At 35.8% G+C, this 18,624-nt stretch overlaps 1 protein-coding gene across 2 annotated transcripts in view; it reads left to right on the top strand.

Moving 5' to 3' along the window:
* The first annotated feature begins 206 nt into the window (after positions 1-206).
* Positions 207-18,624, top strand: part of LOC123544980 (transmembrane protein 179-like) — a 47,125-nt gene continuing 28,707 nt past the window's right edge. The window contains exons 1-2 of one of the 2 annotated variants that reach the window (XM_045331174.2): positions 207-360; positions 15,655-15,854. In XM_045331174.2, coding sequence (XP_045187109.1) covers positions 262-360; positions 15,655-15,854 — 299 coding nt within the window. In that variant the 5' untranslated portion in view covers positions 207-261. Of the gene's footprint in view, positions 361-13,155; positions 13,284-15,654; positions 15,855-18,624 lie in introns of those variants that run through there. The other variant, XM_045331175.2, reaches the window with a different exon arrangement.

Genomic DNA, 18,624 nt, shown 5'->3' with positions numbered 1-18,624 from the left:
TATTTTCTGTTCCGATTTGCCCCGGTCTACGCTACTCTAGATCTTTATGGGAATATAAGTCTCTGAAAATTCAAAGTTCAAGAAAATGTCGAAAGAATATCTATTTTAGATCTAGAAAATGAACAGCTGGATTTAGTGTATTCAACTTTTACCGCCTTTCGAACTCTCCAATTGAAGGTATGAAATACCATAATATTTACCGGAAATAGAAGGGAAGCAGGGGAGGATTGTAAATAAAAACAAACTAGGTTTTCTACAGCGATGGCAGTCCTTGACTTTCACATTTTATGTCAAGCAATTTTGTATTTTTGTGCGTTCATTGCAGGGTTTGCAATCTCTATACCGGTTGGAGTTAACAGAGTAAGTTTGGTTGTTTTGTTTACTGTAATAGAAGCCGGATATAATAAAGTGATTCTAATTTAAGATGTTTTATTTTTAGTCGGCAAGAAGACATATAACAATACAACATAAGCTCTCACTGAGCTTTTTAACCGACTATGATTAATTATTTTAGTTTTGCACAACATTGCATTGAAAGTCTATATCTTAGCGGTCCTAACTTCTCAGAGAGAGTTTTCGTGATGGTGCCCTTGATGTGCAAATACAGTTTAAAGTGTAATCTGTAGTGAATCACTGTAATGTTATCCTTTGATCTCTTCCTCTAGTCCAACTAATTCAATTACGATTGATGTTTATGTGAATAAACGTCAAAACACGAGTTTGTCACTATACTATATATTGGTTTAAACAACGCACCCTAAAGTTTACACATGCACATTTTACACTGCTCTGCTTCGTGTGACATGATCGATAACTGCACTGTCAGATACAAGAGTGTAAAACCTCCCAAGTGAAGTGTCTGTGGTGTCATCACCAGGTCAGAGATCATCGCAAATTGGTGTGTTCAGTGATTTTTTTTTGCGCCGATTTGACTCCGAAATTCGGCGTCTTTCCAATTGATAAAAATGGTTAAAATTCCCCAAAAATCCTTAAAAATTCCCCAAAACGAGATGATTTTTCCCAATTAGATTGATTTCTTGTGAAAGTTGAACTAAAACGATGCAAATAATCATAAAAATTCCGACTCTAATTATGGTTTATTCGCAGAATTTTGTTGCCAACTCGAAGCACGTTGTTTACATAAAATGGGTCACGGCATAGTACGGCATTTAGTATGACTTTCATCACGGTCGTTAAACGCTTTTTCTTGCGCCAAAATGAGTCGGAAAAAAAATTGTTAGAAAATTACCTAAATTATCGAAAAATGTCGCATAATTCCAAATATTATAATAAGAAAATACACGCCATCGGTACTCCGGACATTCGAACATCTTTTGGTAAAATTAAAGAGAAATTAAATTCAAATCAAACGTCAGAAAAGCAGAGTGATCTGTCCAAGAAATCTGAGTCCCCTCAAAATGACCCTCAGAAATCAACAGAAGCTCATGGTGACCCTAAGCTATCTGAGCCATCAGATCCTGTGACATCAGAAAATAACCCGTCTGTTCAACCTTAGTGCATATTTGAATGAAATAAATTTACCTTAAAACAAAACTTTTCAAAATGATTTCTTTATTAAGGTTTGTTAATTTTTGCCAATTTTGAAGTTTATCGCGCTAAAAATTCCCAATTGAAAAGGCATGGTGACCCTAAGCTATCTGAGCCATCAGATCCTGTGACATCAGAAAATAACCCGTCTGTTCAACCTTAGTGCATATTTGAATGAAATAAATTTACCTTAAAACAAAACTTTTCAAAATGATTTCTTTATTAAGGTTTGTTAATTTTTGCCAATTTTGAAGTTTATCGCGCTAAAAATTCCCAATTGAAAAGGCATGGGCTGTTGCCAAAAAAAGTAAAAAAATCACTGGTGTTATCTATAATCTGTATATATATATTAAAAAAAGTCAGTAAAATCCTTGTGCAGGTATAAAATATATAAAGTTCAATTTGTAAGGAATAAACAGCAGCAGACTTCTGTGTTTTACAATTATTTTAATTCTTCACTGCAAGCGCTTTCAATACATACCGTATTTTCCCGAATTAAGGCCCCCCCTCTAATTAACGCCCCCCACCCATTTTGGAGGGGGAAAAAGTCAACAAGAACGGGAAAAAATCACCTACCTCATTTTTATAAGTCCACATAATAAGTAATTTACAGTACTAAAGTCCAATGTATTAAAAATTTAACACACTTTTAAACAGTCCATGTACCGTAAGTCCAAAACATTTGTACTAAGTACGGTACGTAACAGAAAATTAAACGGTAAATACATTTTTGATTTGTTTTTATACCACTCGCGCACACGCTTCCTGCCGACTTTAAACAAACTTGCAGCAATGTGTTGACGATATACCCTTTTCTTCGGCAGTTTTAAGAACTTTTAATTTAAAAGCAGGCACAGCAGCGTGTCAAACCATTGACATTGTGTATTGCGCAGTTAGCTACCCGCATGTACTAAGGAAAATGTTATCGGAGTACACAGCTGTTTGGGTCATGACGTAATGTGTAGTGTCGCGAGCGTGTCAAAAAGCCAGACATGGAATACACGAGGTACCGTATTTAAATGCATAAAGGACACACTGCATTAAATTGGATGCCAAATAATTACGTTTTGGGGGGATTAAACAACACAGAAACACTTTACAGCTAGTTTGAACGATGTTTTTAAGTTTTGTAAAAATTTTCATTTTTTATTTTTTTACCTCAAATAAACTCCCCCTCTTTGGAAAATGTAACGCCCCCGGGGGCGTTAATACGGGAAAATACGGTATATCTTCAGGCAGTTTACATTTTGAAATAATGTACAATGACGTCACGTCATAACAAAAATTACGGGAAATGTCGTAAACAGACGTTGCGGCAAACTTCAAGAAAAATGTATTATACACTCAAGAATTGATCATAATTGTTTAGAAATTAATATCGTCAACTGTGTACATTTAACATACTATATTGCTTTGTTTTTAAATTTTTATCTCTTTTCTTTCCTGAAATACAGTTTTAGCTTTAAATTTTATTACCTCCCTTTAATTTTTGATGCTATATCTATCATTGGCTATATACCACTTTCGTCATAAAGAACGTGAGGGTAATTTGAGCAATTCTTTCTCTTTACTGTATCCATAATTGATTTTTAAGCTATTATTACTTTTTAAGTTATCGTCTTGATATTATTTGTTAAACTGATATGGGTGGTTTTCAAAATAATGAAGCAAAAGTGTGACATAGGGGTTGAAAATTCAAACTTATTTCTTATGGTGGTCACCTATTTTTTATTATAGCAAATACTTCAAATTTGAAGGAAATATCTTTGGGAAAGTGTTGAGAAATGCCAATCAGAAAATATTTCAGCCTTTAATTCGAAAGTTCAGTGAATTTCCAGTAAGGTGGGTGATAAATGTTGCATGGTTTTATGACGAGGAAATATGTATTACAGTAATTTTTTCAACATAAATGATAAGTAATGGGTGTATGTGTATGGTTTTGAAACTTATTTAATCATATGTTTGTGGACATTGGTTTTAAATCACCCTTTCTGCACAAATTTGACATGAAAATAAAACTTTACCTAGAAAAGTTGTTGCTGAATGCAAAATAACTATCATATAATTATAAAACCAACTTTTTTCTGACATGTTGCATGTTTATAAACCACATGCCAAATTTCAAGAATGTCCAGTAATTCTAATTTCTAGAATTGTCTACTCAAAATTGAGTTATTTTAAAGATGCACAGGGGACACATACTGAAGATCAGTGTAATATTCTCCCATTATTAGTTTTCTATTCATAAAAAGACTGCTGGTAATAAACTTTAGACAAATACTATCAAAAAATAGTTTATTCCACAAAATAACTACAAAATTGAAAATTTTAACTTCAAAAACATGAAAATTCAACAAAATGTAATGCTTTAAATGAAAAATAAGTGACTTTATACATAACTAACAAATTGAAATCATTTAATTTACATGAACTGCTTATTCATATTAGAAAAATGACAAAATACCATGCATGATAAAATGGAATAGTAAAATTCATACATACTTTATAATGTTACTAAAAAGGGTGCACAGGGGACAAATTGTATCAAAATATTTATTCATAGAATATGTTCATGGTAAGTAAAATTCTTTTAACTACATAATATTTACTAGTGAACATTTACATATTTAGGTAAACTTAAGAGCTTAAGAAGCAATAAAATTGATATTTCCACTTTTAAACTTGAAAATTGGCAACTTCGGAAAAAAAAATGCAAACAATGAATTTTTAATTGTCCAGGGTTTCTTATATAATGCTAAATTATCAAGTAATGCCTAAATTTTGCATACACACTGCTAAGAATATAGAAATGCCACCACAAATTACAGTACTGCTATGATAATTGATATATGTCAAAAAAAAGGGTGCACAGGGGACATCACTTTTGGCCTTGTGAATGTTTAACAGTCAGTAATATGTGAAGTTGAAGGCTGCTTTTGTATCTGTTGTAACTCCCTTTCAAGGAAAATAAAGTAAAATCCCATTTTATTTAAAGAATAAAAGAAATCTGACACTTAACAACTGAAAAGGTGCACAGGGGACATTTTTAGGTGTATAGACATTCATCAAGTATCTGAGAAAGTCCATTTATTAAAGAAAAAATCATACTGTGTCTTCACAGCTGAAAGGATAAAAGATCTTAGAAAAACATTAAGACTTTAGAAAAGTAATAGGGTTATGAAATTGTAGTGTTCAACATTTAAATTTAGTATTTTTTTCACTATTTTTCGTGAAAAGGGTGCCATCACAAGATGTGAAATATTGGTAACAATAAGATATAGGTAATGAAAAGAAGTATTTTATTTAAATGTGCAGAGTTTAAGTTACATTAAAAAGCCAAAGCTGTAACAATAAATCATGGTTTTAAAAAGTAAACCTCAGTTGAAAACTATACTTCATGTAAAATGTCACACTTTTTTGGGTGCACAGGGGACAAAATTAGCTATATAATTTAATATAACTTTAAAACTGCTTGAGCCATCAAGATAAAATTGCACACATTTATTGAGTACATTGATTTGGATATATTTTGCTCCAAAACACATTCTAAAACTGAACTGAATTAAAGTAAGGTGAGAGAGAAGAAAAAGCTTCATTATTTTGAAAACCACCCATATATCGAGCATAAATATGTTTTAAGCACAGTTATTAACTCCCTTTTAAATGGTACAATATTTTTGTGCATACATACACAGGGTATTCTTGAGTGTATAATACATTTTTCTTGAAGTTTGCCGCAACGTTTGTTTACGACGTTTGCCGTAATTTTTGTTATGACGTGACGTCATTGTACATTATTTCAAAATGTAAACTGCCTGAAGATATATGTATTGAAAGCGCTTGCAGTGAAGAATTAAAATAATTGTAAAACACAGAAGTCTGCTGCTGTTTATTCCTTACAAATTGAACTTTTATATATATATATATATATATATAAGATTCCATTAATTACTATGCATAATATTATGCATAGTAATTAATGGAATCTTTTATCAGTTACGTGTTTTTGCATGACTGAAAGATGAAAACAATAAACTTTACTTATGCTTTTAGTCTTTAGTAATTTAGAATGGGATTGTGTTCATGAATTGCTGAATTCATTTTACTGCTAAAGTAAATAACACAAGGTTGGCAAAAAAGTGGGAAATACTCATTATAAAAGACAGGACAGTGGGAAATACTGGGATTTCCCGGGAAATACTGTCTTTTACTGGGAAATACTCAGTGATATTTAGTACCTTGCAATAAAAAGGTTTTATAAACATAATAAAAACATTTTTATGCCCCCAGCATCTACTGATGCGAGAGGCATATGGTGATTGTCCTGTCCGTCCGTTCGTTCGTCTGAGCACACGATCGGTACCTTAGGTGGTAGGAGGTGTGGCCTAGGACAATAGAAATCCTTTGTACTCATTCGGTAACCACTTAATTCTTTTGTTCCTTAAGTGGTCATTCTAATGTTTTCAAACAATGGAATGACCACCTAATACATAAGTTGTATGGGTGTGCGTCCGTACGAGGTTAACCAAATGGGACCGTTTCGTCTAGCATCAATACCCCTAACTAGAATGACTTGATGCTAATGCAGATGTAACCTGTGACCATTCCTCATCTTCAGACATCACCTGACCTCAGTTTGACCTTGACCTCATTTTGGACTTAGGTTGCTTTATATGGGCCATCTCTTGGTTGACTTAGGTGCAAAATCTATCGACAAGGATGCCACTTGGGGCATCAAGCGTTTATTGAATGCAGCTCCTTGTTTTTATCTTTGTTCATTGAATCTTTTACATTTTAAACAGTAATTGATACACTGACAAAAGTTATAAATTAAAAAAAACCACTTTTTTTCATCGAGTATTTTGAAGATGAAATTACGAGAAAATAGTAAATTGCAGCACTCAGCCCACTGCATTTCTGTGCTTTTACATGTTAAATGTATAATTAAGCCTAGCCACATAGTGGTTTACAATGATTATACAATGTATTGTTTTTGTAACAATGGGCAATAAGTAACAAGGTGCTAAAATATAACAAAAGATGTCATAATGATCAGACAGATTCAGTGTGTTTAAGTTTGCAACCCAAAATCAATTGTTGTCAAATTAATATCTCAGCTATTTTTTAGCTAGCTGTATAACTATAATCTAGCCTTGTTTAGTGATTTGACCATGCTGTACAATGTACAGAATTGTCAACCTTTTGTATCAAAACTCTTAAATTTAATAGCCATTAATCAGTAGATATTTTGACTGAGAATGGTAGTGAGATCTGTTCGATATGGGTAGTTAACTTCTGTAATAATGAGGTGCATTTCATATCATGTACATTTTTCATAGTGGACTGTAGTCTTTTGTTGTGGTGATATTCAGTTTTGAAAATGAAACCCAAAGATGCTATTTGACTTCACTTTGATTTGACTGAACGGAAGGCCAAATGCAAGGACTGTTTATCTATTGTCAGTGCAAATTAATGTGTTATTCTATATTTTAGCCAGTATTTCCCACTTTTGCTGTTTTTTTGGGGGAAATACCACCCTGGGAAATACTTTGCCAACTTTGAAATAACAGTTGAGCCACGCCATGAGAAAACCAACATAGTGGCTTTGCGACCAGCATGGATCCAGACCAGCCTGCGCATCCGCGCAGTCTGGTCAGGATCCATACTGTTCGCTTTCAAAGCCTATTGCAATTATAGAAACTGTTAGCGAACAGCATGGATCCTGACCAGACTGCGCAGATGCGCAGGCTGGTCTGGATCCATGCTGGTCGCAAACCCACTATGTTGGTTTTCGCATGGCACGGCTCAGTTACTGAAGGAAATTGCTGATAAAATATGTCTTCAATCCGAGTGAGATATCATAAAAAAATATTTACAAAAAGCTACTTTATAACGGCAACTTTATGACAACTGTGTTATTATAACAGGGTTTTTACCCTAAGGGGTTTCAAATGTTCAGTCACTCTGTTTTATTCCATTAACGTTTCAGCCTTAAGGCCTTTATCATAATGACAAATTTCGAGTAATTCTCAACATCATGGCATTCTTTCAATACAACAACAATTGAAATACAAAGCCGGAACTGACGTAACATTGTTAAACGTCAGTCAAGTCCCGCTAAAAATCAAAAACTATTTACGATTCGCAGGGAATGTCAATATTTATCTGGTAAATATCAAAGTATATAATTTTATATATTGAACTATGTAATTATAACTTTTCTTCCGCAATTATCATAAGCATGTGTAACACAGTACATAACAGTACAAGTATATTGATTACTGGACCTCTAACTTCCAGGTCTAGAGGTTCAGTTACTAGACCCTTAGCCACTTCCTAAATCATATCAACTTCAGCTATCAGAACAAAGTTATTATACGCCCAAAGGGACGTATTATGTTACGGTCCCGGTGTCCGTCTCTCCGTCCGTCCGTCCGTCTGTCTGTCCGTCAGTTAGCAATTTCGTGTCCGTTCTGTAACTCTTGAACCCCTTGAAGGATTTCAAAGAAACTTGAAACAATTGATCACCACACTGAGACGATGTACAGAGCGTATGTTTTGGATGTCTCATTTCAAGGTCAAGGTCACACTTAGGGGTCAAAGGTCATATGAGTGTGTTTCGTGTCCGCTCTGTAACTCTTGAACTGCTTGAAGGATTTCAAAGAAACTTGGCACAAATGTTCACTACACTGAGATGACATGCAGAGTGCTTGTTTCGGATGACTAACTTCAAGGTCAAGGTCACACTTAGGAGTTTAAGGTCATATATGACTTTGCTGTGTCCGCTCTGTAACTCTTGAGTTGCTTGAAGGATTTCAAAGAAAATTGGCACAAATGATCACCACACTGAAACGACATGCAGAGCGCATGTTTTGGATGTCTCATGTCAAGGTCAAGGTCAAAGTTAGGGGTCAAAGGTTATATGAGTGTGCAGGGTTTTCCCGGACGCAGGTTTTCTGCGTCCCTGACGCGCTTTGACTGCTTTGAACTCGCATTTTGTAGTGCCTCTGCGTCCACTGGACCCGCAAAATCGGTCACAAAACTCCTTTGCACTGAAGCCTCCTTTACCCACGTAAAATGCGCAGTTTTTTACCACCGGGACCATCCCCGAATCGTGGGTGCTCATTATACACAGGTATAGACGATTTTCCAACTTCAAAACAAGTTTTGTTACCGATGTTCGCCATTTTGGTAAAGGGAAACTACTCTCCACGCTAACTGACACCGCTAAAATCTAAGATTGCTGTTACGTTCTGTAAAAGATCGAATGGTTTATTTTTCTATTAAACAAAATATAAATTTAAAGTATTTTGATGAAAAAATCTTAATAAATCACAAAAATTATTATACTAATTAAGGATCGAATATTATCTTTAACCGAGATCAAACTGTGAACAACATAACTGACACGAGGTGACACTTAATTGCCGGTAATTACTGGCTATTTGATCATAACAAGAAGACTGTCACACCTTTTGTTATCGGTCTGGATTGAGAAGCTCATGCCATTTTGAAAGATACCATTCCGAAATATTGAATCAGCTGCTATCTAAATTAAAATGATACAAGTTCATTCGGTTTTAGGATATTTTTTTTAGTAATAATGTCCATTTTCAAGATCAATAATTTGTGGACCCCCAAAAATTATTAGGGACCCTTAAATTAGCAGCCATGGGAGTCCATGGACTCCCAAATAAAAAACCCGAGGGAAAACCCTGGTGTGTTTCGTGTCCACTCTGTAACTCTTGAACTGCTTGAAGGATTTCAAAGAAACTTTGCACAAATGTTCACCACACTGAGGAGACGTGCAGAGTGCAAGTTTTGGATGACTGGCTTCAAGATCAAGGTCACACTTAGGGGTCAAAGGTCATACACGACTTTGCTTTGTATATATTGCTATGCATTGCAGTGCTCTTGTTTTTATTTGGCAGATCCCTTCTTGTTCTCTTACAATATTTTTTATTTTAATTACTTCCCTTTTTATACGCCCGTTTGAAAAACGGGACGTATTATGGGAACGCCCCTGGCGGGATGGGCGGGCGGGCGGCGTCCACAGACCTTGTCCGGAGCATATCTTCTACATGCATGGAGGGATTTTGATGAAACTTGGCACAGTTGTTCACCATCATGAGACGGAGTGTCATGCGCAAGAACCAGGTCCCTAGGTCTAAGGTCAAGGTCACACTAAGAGGTTAAATGTCAAATTCAAGAATGACTTTGTCCGGAGCATATCTTCTTCATGCATGGAGGGTTTTTGATGAAAGTTGGCACAATTGTTCATCATCATGAGACAGAGTGCCATGCGCAAAAACCAGGTCCCTAGGTCTAAGGTCAAGGTCACACTTAGAGGTCAAAGGATACAAGAATGAAAAATTCAAGAATGACTTTGTCCGGAGCATATCTTCTTCATGCATGGAAGGATTTTGATGTAGCTTGGCACAGTTGTTCACCATAATGAGAGGGAGTGTCATGCGCAAGAACCAGGTCCCTAGGTCTAAGGTCAAGGTCACACTTAGAGGTCAAAGGATACAAGAATGAAAACTTTGTCCGGAGCATATCTTCTTCATGCATCAAAGGACTTTGATGTAGCTTGGCACAATTGTTCACCATCATGAGACGGAGTGTCATGCACAAGAACCAGGTCCCTAGGGGTTAGGTCAAGGTCACACTTAGAGGTCAAGGATACAAGAATGAAAACTTTGTCCGGAGCATTTCTTCTTCATGCATTGAGGGATTTTGATACAACTTGGCACAAATGCTCACAAGCACAAGATGGAGTGTCATGCGTAAGAACCAGGTCTCTAGGTCTAAGGTCAAGGTCACACTTAGAGGCCAAAGGTCAGATACAAGAATGACATTGTCCGGAGCATTTCTTCATAAGGGGTCAAAGTCAAAAATCGACCGAAAATTGTGTACGCAGTGAGATCGTTACTGAGGCCATTCCATTTTTTCCTTAATGTTTGGCCGTAAAGTACCATACCTTTTTTTTTTTGGAAATGTGTTTTTCTGTTATTATGTTTGGGATCTGGGTTGTAGAGAACAGGGTGGGGAGTCATAAGGGGTCAAAGTCACACGCCGATTGCCTGTGATTGTGACATTCTGGCACTCTTGTTTGTTACTATATATAGCTTATTTAGAAACTTTTTTATTATTGGCTGTAGGGAAAAACCGAGACCACTTTTCTGTGGTACAACTTGGATGGTACATCCAATTTTTAGATGTATTTTGACATAACTTTACCTGGTAAGAATTTTTTTGTGGACTCAGAAATTTTTTTTTTTGGAATTTCTTCTTTTTGTTGTTCCTGTCCTTTGGGCTTCAACAGTCATGTTCTTTAAATTTTGCTCCCATCCTGTGATGTAACCCTTCGGGCGTATATTGCTCCGCTTGGCGGCGCTCTAGTTAAAAAAGTTCTGAGGAATGGTTTCTTCAGTTTTAGCATTTTTTATATGCCCAAAGGGACATATTATGTTATACCTCCGGTGTCCATCTGTCCGTCCGTGCCTCTAAACTGGAAAAACAGGCCATTTTAGTAGCCCAGAGGTGACTAGGGGGCCGTTTATAAACAAGGGGCCGTGGCCCTTTGTTTTTTGCTGTAAATGAGTCACAGGGCCTCAGGGGAGGTAAATTGTGTTTTCAAGAAATGGCCCATTACACAATGTGTCCGAAACTAGGAGGGGAGACCCTTAAGGGGCCATTTTGGTTGATCAGCAGATTATTGGGGGCCATTGTTGACCTTTCTTGGCCCCTTAAAAAATGGCTCTTTGGCTGTTGGCCCACTAAATGAAAGTAGTGGACCGTCCGTCTGTCCGCTAGCAATTTCGTGTCCGCTCTGTAACTCTTGAACCCCTTGAAGGATTTCGAAGAAACTTGACACAAATATTCACCACATTGACACGATGTGTAGAGCGCATGTTTTGGATGGCTCGCTTCAAGGTCAAGGTCACACTTAGGGGTCAACTGTCATATCAGTTTGTTTCTTGTCCGCTCTGTAACTCTTGAACTGTTTGAAGGATTTCAAAGAAACTTGGCATAAATGTTCACCTTATCAAGATGACATGCAGAGCGCATGTTTCGTATGGCTTGCTTCAAGGTCAAAGGTCATATTACTTTGTTTCGTGTGTATATTGCTCTGCATTGCGTTGCTCTTGTTTTTATTTGGCAGATACTTCTTTTTTTAGCTCGACTATTCAAAGAATAGTAGAGCTATTGGACTCACCCATGAAACTTGGTCAGAATGTTTGTCTTGATGACCTCTAGGTCAGGTTCGAATCTACGTCATGTGGGGTCAAAAACTAAGTCACCTGGTCAAATCAAATGAAAAGCTTGTGAGCTCTGTAGAGTCCACAGTTGTGACCCAATCTTTATGAAACTTGGTCAGAATGTTTGTCTTCATGATCTCTAGGTCAGTTTTGAAACTGGGTCATGTGGGATAAAAAACTATGTCTGCAGTAGGCTAGATCAAAGGAAAATCTTGTTAACACTCTAGAATCCACGGTTTTAAGTTTGAAACTCATGAAAATTGGTCAGATTATTTGTCTTGATGACCTCTAGGTCAGCTTCGAATCTGGGTCATGTGGGATCAAAAACTAGGTCACCCTGTCAAATCAAAGGAAAAACTTGTTAACACTCTAGAGGCCACAGTTGTGACCCTATCTTTATGAATCTTGGTCAGAATGTTTGTCTTGATGATCTCTAGTCAAGCTCGAAACTGGGTCATGTGGGGTTAAAAACAAGGTCAGTAGGCTAGATCAAAGGAAAAACTTGTTAACACTCTGGAGTCCACTGTTTAAACTTGAAACTCATGAGAATTGGTCAGAATGTTTGTCTTGATGACCTCTAGGTCAAGTTTGAATCTGGATCATGTGGGGTCAAAAACTAGGTCACCCGGTCAAACCAATGGAAAAGCTTGTTAACATTCTAGAGGCCACATTTATGACCCTATCTTCATGAAACTCGGTCAGAATGTTTATCTTGATGTTCCCTAGGCCATATTTGAAACTAGGTCATGTGGAGTTAAAAAGTAGGTAACATGCTCAAATCACATGAAAAGTTTACTGTAGAGGCCACATTTATGATCCTATCTTCATGAAACTTGGTCAGAATGTTTATCTTGATGATCTCTATGCCATGTTCAAATCTGGGTCATGTGGGGTCAATAACTAGGTCACCCGGTCAAATCAAAGGAAAAGCCTGTTAACACTCTAGAGGCTGTAGGCCCAATTACTCAGGTGAGCGATCCAGGGTCATCATAATCCTCTTGTTTTCGACTTTGTTTTATAGCTTATTGTCTTGAGAAAAGGTCTAGACCACTTCCATTTTGAATTTCTAGGCTTGAGTTTTACATACATGTAATAATTGAATGTTCAACAGCAAATTTCATTAGGGCAAGTTCAGGGTCTGAGAGTATTACTTTTCAAAACATATTATTTTTTTTTATAATTATGTTTGATAACATGCCAACATTTTTTCTTATTTTTGGTAAGAAGACATGTTATACTAAGTGGCTATGTATGGTTTTCATATCATTGAAATGCTCTAAAGTACTGATAATGAGGTCTCAAGATTTAATTGTTTATATGAAATAAAGAAGGAACTGAATTAGTATAATGTAAACATGCGCAAAAATGGCGGCTAACTTTGCAGAAAAAGAGACATCTAATATTGTTGACAGGCAGAAAAACACTTGTTTCGTTCAATTTTATGAGCAAAGATAGTCTTTGATGGTTAGACAGGTAATTGTTTTGTTTAACGGGTAGAAGTTTTATGAAGTCCTTCCAGTCAAACAGGAAATGGTCTCTGTAAATGTGGGAGCCTTTCTGTTTATAAGTGCTGAATATTAAAAGTCAGACAATTACTATTTATTTCTGCACAATGTACATTTAATCATGAAGTGCTCATGTCAAATTTTCCCACAAACTATGTCGGCTGCACAAAAATACAAGATTAACAAGGATGTAAATACATTCTTGTAGGTTACTTGCTGTAATTGTTTAATCCTTACTATTATATGCTAAATTTCTATAATGAACTTATCCATCTTCCAATTTGGACAGTACCATTAACTGTTAAAAGCGGTGCTTACCAAAAAGATACTGACTGAATAGTGATCAGTGCAGATCATGATCTACACTGGTTGCAAAGGCAGAACCAATCGTGTCCAGCATGGTAAGGTTTAAGTGGTCATTTTACATAATATGATCAAAATTTTGCCAGCATGTACACATAGACTTTAATATTGGGGCATCAGTTTAAATTAGCTGTAAAGAAAATGCTGACAGTTGTTCCTTTGTTTCAAGATGTGAATCATATATGACATATGGTTGTGACAGTGTGACATTAAACACTTATAGGTAGTGTTGTAATTCTTTAAGTGGTAAATATACCTAACATGATCAAAATTTTACCAACATTGAACATGTACATTGGGATATCAGGACATTATAGCTGTAAAAAATGCTAACAGACTACAGTTGTTCCTGTGTTTCAAGATGAAAGGCATACACCGGCATATGACATATGATTGTGACTGTATGAAATTAAACCCAACAAAAACAAAAAAAAAGCAGTAAGTTGTAAGTACTGTCCAGACATTTGATATTTAGCTTAACTTTTCGAAGAATAAGGAAAGCTGTCTACTCAAAATGGCTTTTTCATACCAGTCCACATTATGACAAAACCTTCTGAAAATAGCTTTAAAACTTTCAACACTTGTATACCATTACCATGTCCAGTTTTAGGCAAGACAAAGAGAACATAACTCCATCAAGGAATTTGTCTGAATAATGGCCCCTTTTAATTTACAAATCTTGGTTAAGTTTTTCATACCAGTTCATATTTTGTGTGAATTGTTTGACATATGGCTTTGAAACTTGTAACACTAGTTTATTGTAACAGTTGCTATCTGTAGGCAATAGTACATAACTCTGTCAACTATTATGGCCTTGTTTGGACTAAGAGACTGGTTCAGTTTTTGTACAAGTCCACATTTTGTCGACAGACAGCTCTTATACACCTGTTTGAAAAATTGGACATGACTTTGTTATCTTTTCACCCTTAACGGGTGGGTCAGCAGGTGGGTGATGTGGTGGGCATAAAAAATCACTGACCTTTCAATAAGTACAGTATTTGTTTTGGACCTAAACGAAAGTTATACAAAGTGTGTACTGTATCTCCATAAAATCAAGGCCAAGTGCGATAACCAGCCGTTTGATATCTAGAGTGATTCTTCTTTGATGTCAACCATACTTACACAGAAAATACATGTATCACTATAAAATCTAGGCCAAGATTGTTAACTAACTTAACTTTGGACCAGTATTTCCAGAGATATGGCTGTTAAATTGGTCAAGATAGCCAAAATTGACTGTGGCCACTTGATAACTAGAGTAATTCTCCATTGATATCAACTATACTTATACAGAAGATGTATCTTTTTTAAAATCTAGACCCAGGTTCAATAACCAGCTTGTTTGGACCAAAATCTCCAGTTATGGCCATTTAATTGGTCAAAATTGCCAAAATTGAACTTGTCTGCTCGATAATCAGAGTAGTTTTTCCCAGAACTAAACTTAACTTATATAGAATGTTTATCTCTATAAAACCTAGTCCCAGTTTGATAAAAAGGCAATTCATATCAGTATCTCCAGAGTTATGACCGTTGTATTACTCAAAATTGCAAAAATTGACAGTGTCTGCTCTCTCACTCACTTGAGTAGTTCTTATCCAATGTTCACTGAGCTTAGGCACAACGATAATAGACATAATTTCTCTGACAAGTTCAGTAACCAGCTAAATAGTCCCAGTCAGTCTTGAGTTATGGTCCCTGAATTACGAAAAATTGTGAAAATTGACTGTGTCTTTTTAATAACTTAAGCACTTCTTATCCAATGTACCACAAACTATATAATATCAGAATGATTATTGGCCAAGTTCAATATCTAGCAGGTTAGTCTTAGTTGCTCTGGAGTTATGGACCTTGAACTAGTCAGAAGTCAGAAAATTGACAAGTCTGCTCAATATGTACAGTATTTTAAAATTCAAATGTAATTTGCTGTGAAGGGTGTATTTTATGACAGTTTCGCACTCTCTTGTTTTACTTTGCAGATAAATTTCAATGGGCAGTGCGTACTGTATGCTGATTTCAACTGGAAAAATGCAACAAATTTTGTGATGACAGGGAGTAGTGCCACCAACTGTAATTTTCCCATCTACTTCAGTGTGTTCGGCCTCATATTCTATGGGCTTGCAACAGGATTATACAACTCATATGCAGTGATCAGGTCGATGAAGGATCCAGATATAGGGTCTGTCAATTTTACGTTTACTTTGGTTTGCTGAATGCAGAGTTTTATGTTGAGTTACATTAAAAAATTTTTTTGATTTATGTTTACTTGATACAAAAAGATGTTTGGTTAGTAGTATCTTACAATTCTATCTGCCAGTATATTTCATTCCTTAAGATCTGCTCGATTAATTAAATGAAACTGTCTTTCCTATCAGACATGTACTTATAGCCCAAAACACTAATAATACATTTGACTTTTAAGCACTCCAACTAATCTTAAAATTCTGATGTAGATAATTATTTGTTTTCTAAAATCATAAAATCTTTAATGTTTATAGAGGAGTGTATTCAGTATTATTTCTAAAGGTTTATACAGAAATAATCCTTAATCCTCCACTACTAGTGGTGGTGTGGTGGGGGGGAGTTATAGGAATGGTCTCTGGTTGTCCGTAATACTTTGTGTCTGCTTTGTATCTTCTAAACCCCTTGAAGGATTTTCATGGAACTTGGGTCAAATGATCACCTCAACAAGACGATGTGCAGAACTTATGTTTCAGCCACGTCGGCTCAAGGTCAAGGTCACAGCTCAAGGTGAAAAGTTTGAGCCTTCCATTTTGTGTCCGCTTTGTATCTCCTAAATCCCTTGAAGGATTTTCATGAAACTTTGGTCAAATGATCACCTTATCAAGATGATGTGCAGAACTCATGACTCAGCCAAGTCGGCTCAAGTTCAAGGTCACAACTCAAGGTCAAAGGTTTGAGCTCTGTATCTCCTAAACCCCTTGAAGGATTTTCATGAAACTTGGTTCAGCTGATCACCTCATCAAGATGATGTGTAGAACTCATGAGTCAGCCATGTTGGCTCATTGTCAAGGTCACAACTCGAGGTTAAGGGTTTGAGTCTTCCGACCCCTTGAAAGATTTTCAGACTCATTGTTGTTGTCATACATGGACTATAAAATATACTTAACAATGTCAGTGCTTCCACCCAATACCATCAACCCTTTCACTATCCATATCAGTAGCAGGGGATATAGTTTTCTTTCAGACTGCCTTTTTACCACAAATACAGAATATATTCTTGTTACTTAGACAATACCACAAAATATGGTTCACTTTCACTCGTCTGTAGAATGTCCAGGGATTTCCATGGAAAAGTACATGGAGGAATTATTCCATGGAGTATTGGAACAGATTTCCATGGAAAATTTGAAAGGTTTAGTCTGTTAATGTTCCTGGATATATTCCATAGTATCCCTGGAAATATTCCCTGGTACACCTGGAAATATTCCCTGGTACACCTGGAATTATTCCCTAGTATCCCTGGAAATATTCCCTGGTACACCTGGAAATATTCCATAGTATCCCTGGAAATATTCCCTGATACACCTAGAAGTATTACATAGTATCCCAGGAAATATTCCCTGGTACACCTGGAAATATTCCCTGGTATCCCTGGAAATATTCCATGGTACACATGGAAATATTCCCGGATACACCAAGTTTCTTACTGAAAAATCATGTTAGTAGCTCAATCAGAAACAAAAGATTTCTAATGATTAATTTCTGGGTTCAAACTTTGACATGTGCACAATTTGTATTGAGTCTCAGGTCAGTCTGTGATATCTTTTCATCCTATAGCATGTTCATTGAAGCACTCAAATTTCTCTGACCATATAAATTCATATATATGTGTTGAGGACATACTTCTTTTAAAACTTTATATACACACATTTTTATTTGAAAGGTATAATTTTAACATTTAAAATGCAATTAAGTCAGTGGTTCAAAGTGATTAAAGTACTAATTACCTAAATTATTTACTGAATATATCATCAAGTATTAGATAAACTGTTGCTAGAGAAGTTTTTTTTTTATCTATCATTCACACATACCTGAACAGAAATTACCTGTAACCAGATGAAAGTTTATGCCATTGAGATAAATAGAGTTCCTGCTTCAATCTCTAACTTCCTAGTACTGTGACATATTATAGGTTTAAATTACATTTGAAATTAGAAAGTATAATGTTTTTAATTCAGGTGACCCTCTAAAAGCATTTTAGAGTTTCCAGTTAGACAATATTTAGCTCCATTCCATGTGCCTCTAACAACAAGAACAAAGCACTTCCTGTTTACATTCAAATTTTTAGTATTCATGAGCAATTTCTTAAGTACAATTAGTTACTGATGTGAATATCCAGAATGTTATGAAAACAGATATATATACAATACAAGAGTGAATTTGACCATCTTTTAGCTCACAGAATTTGCAAAGATCACAGGAAAACGAACAGAAAAATTGGGATTATTTTTGTTAGGTCACAAGTAGCCTGCATTTTTATTGGTTCTTTATCTTTATTGGAATGTCCAGGTGTTATCAGCTATATACATGTATATTTGCAAATGCTACAGTGTCCAGGGAATTTTTCCATACATATTTTTAGTTAAGGGACATTTTCCATGCATATTTATGTATGTCCGGAAACTTTCCAGTGTTTCCCTGGAATACAGGACACTTTTCCATGGAACACTTGCAGGGATTTACACTTTCCAGTGTCAATAGCATACTTTCCATGAAATTCCATGCACTTTCCATGGAAAACCTTGCTTGTCCATGGACATTCTACAGACTGGAGCAACACCTGCATGCAATTATTAAAAGATTTTGTTTCATATTATTATACCCCACAAACGAAGTTTGTGGGTTTTATAGGAGTGAGCTTATCTGTCTGTCCGTCCATTGGTTTTCATGGTTTCCGGACAATAACTCCTGAAAGGCTTAACAGA

Source organism: Mercenaria mercenaria, chromosome 1 (assembly GCF_021730395.1).
Source record: "Mercenaria mercenaria strain notata chromosome 1, MADL_Memer_1, whole genome shotgun sequence".
Taxonomy (NCBI): domain Eukaryota; kingdom Metazoa; phylum Mollusca; class Bivalvia; order Venerida; family Veneridae; genus Mercenaria; species Mercenaria mercenaria.
Note: the sequence above shows the minus strand (reverse complement) of the source record. Positions and strands in the feature narration are given on the sequence as shown.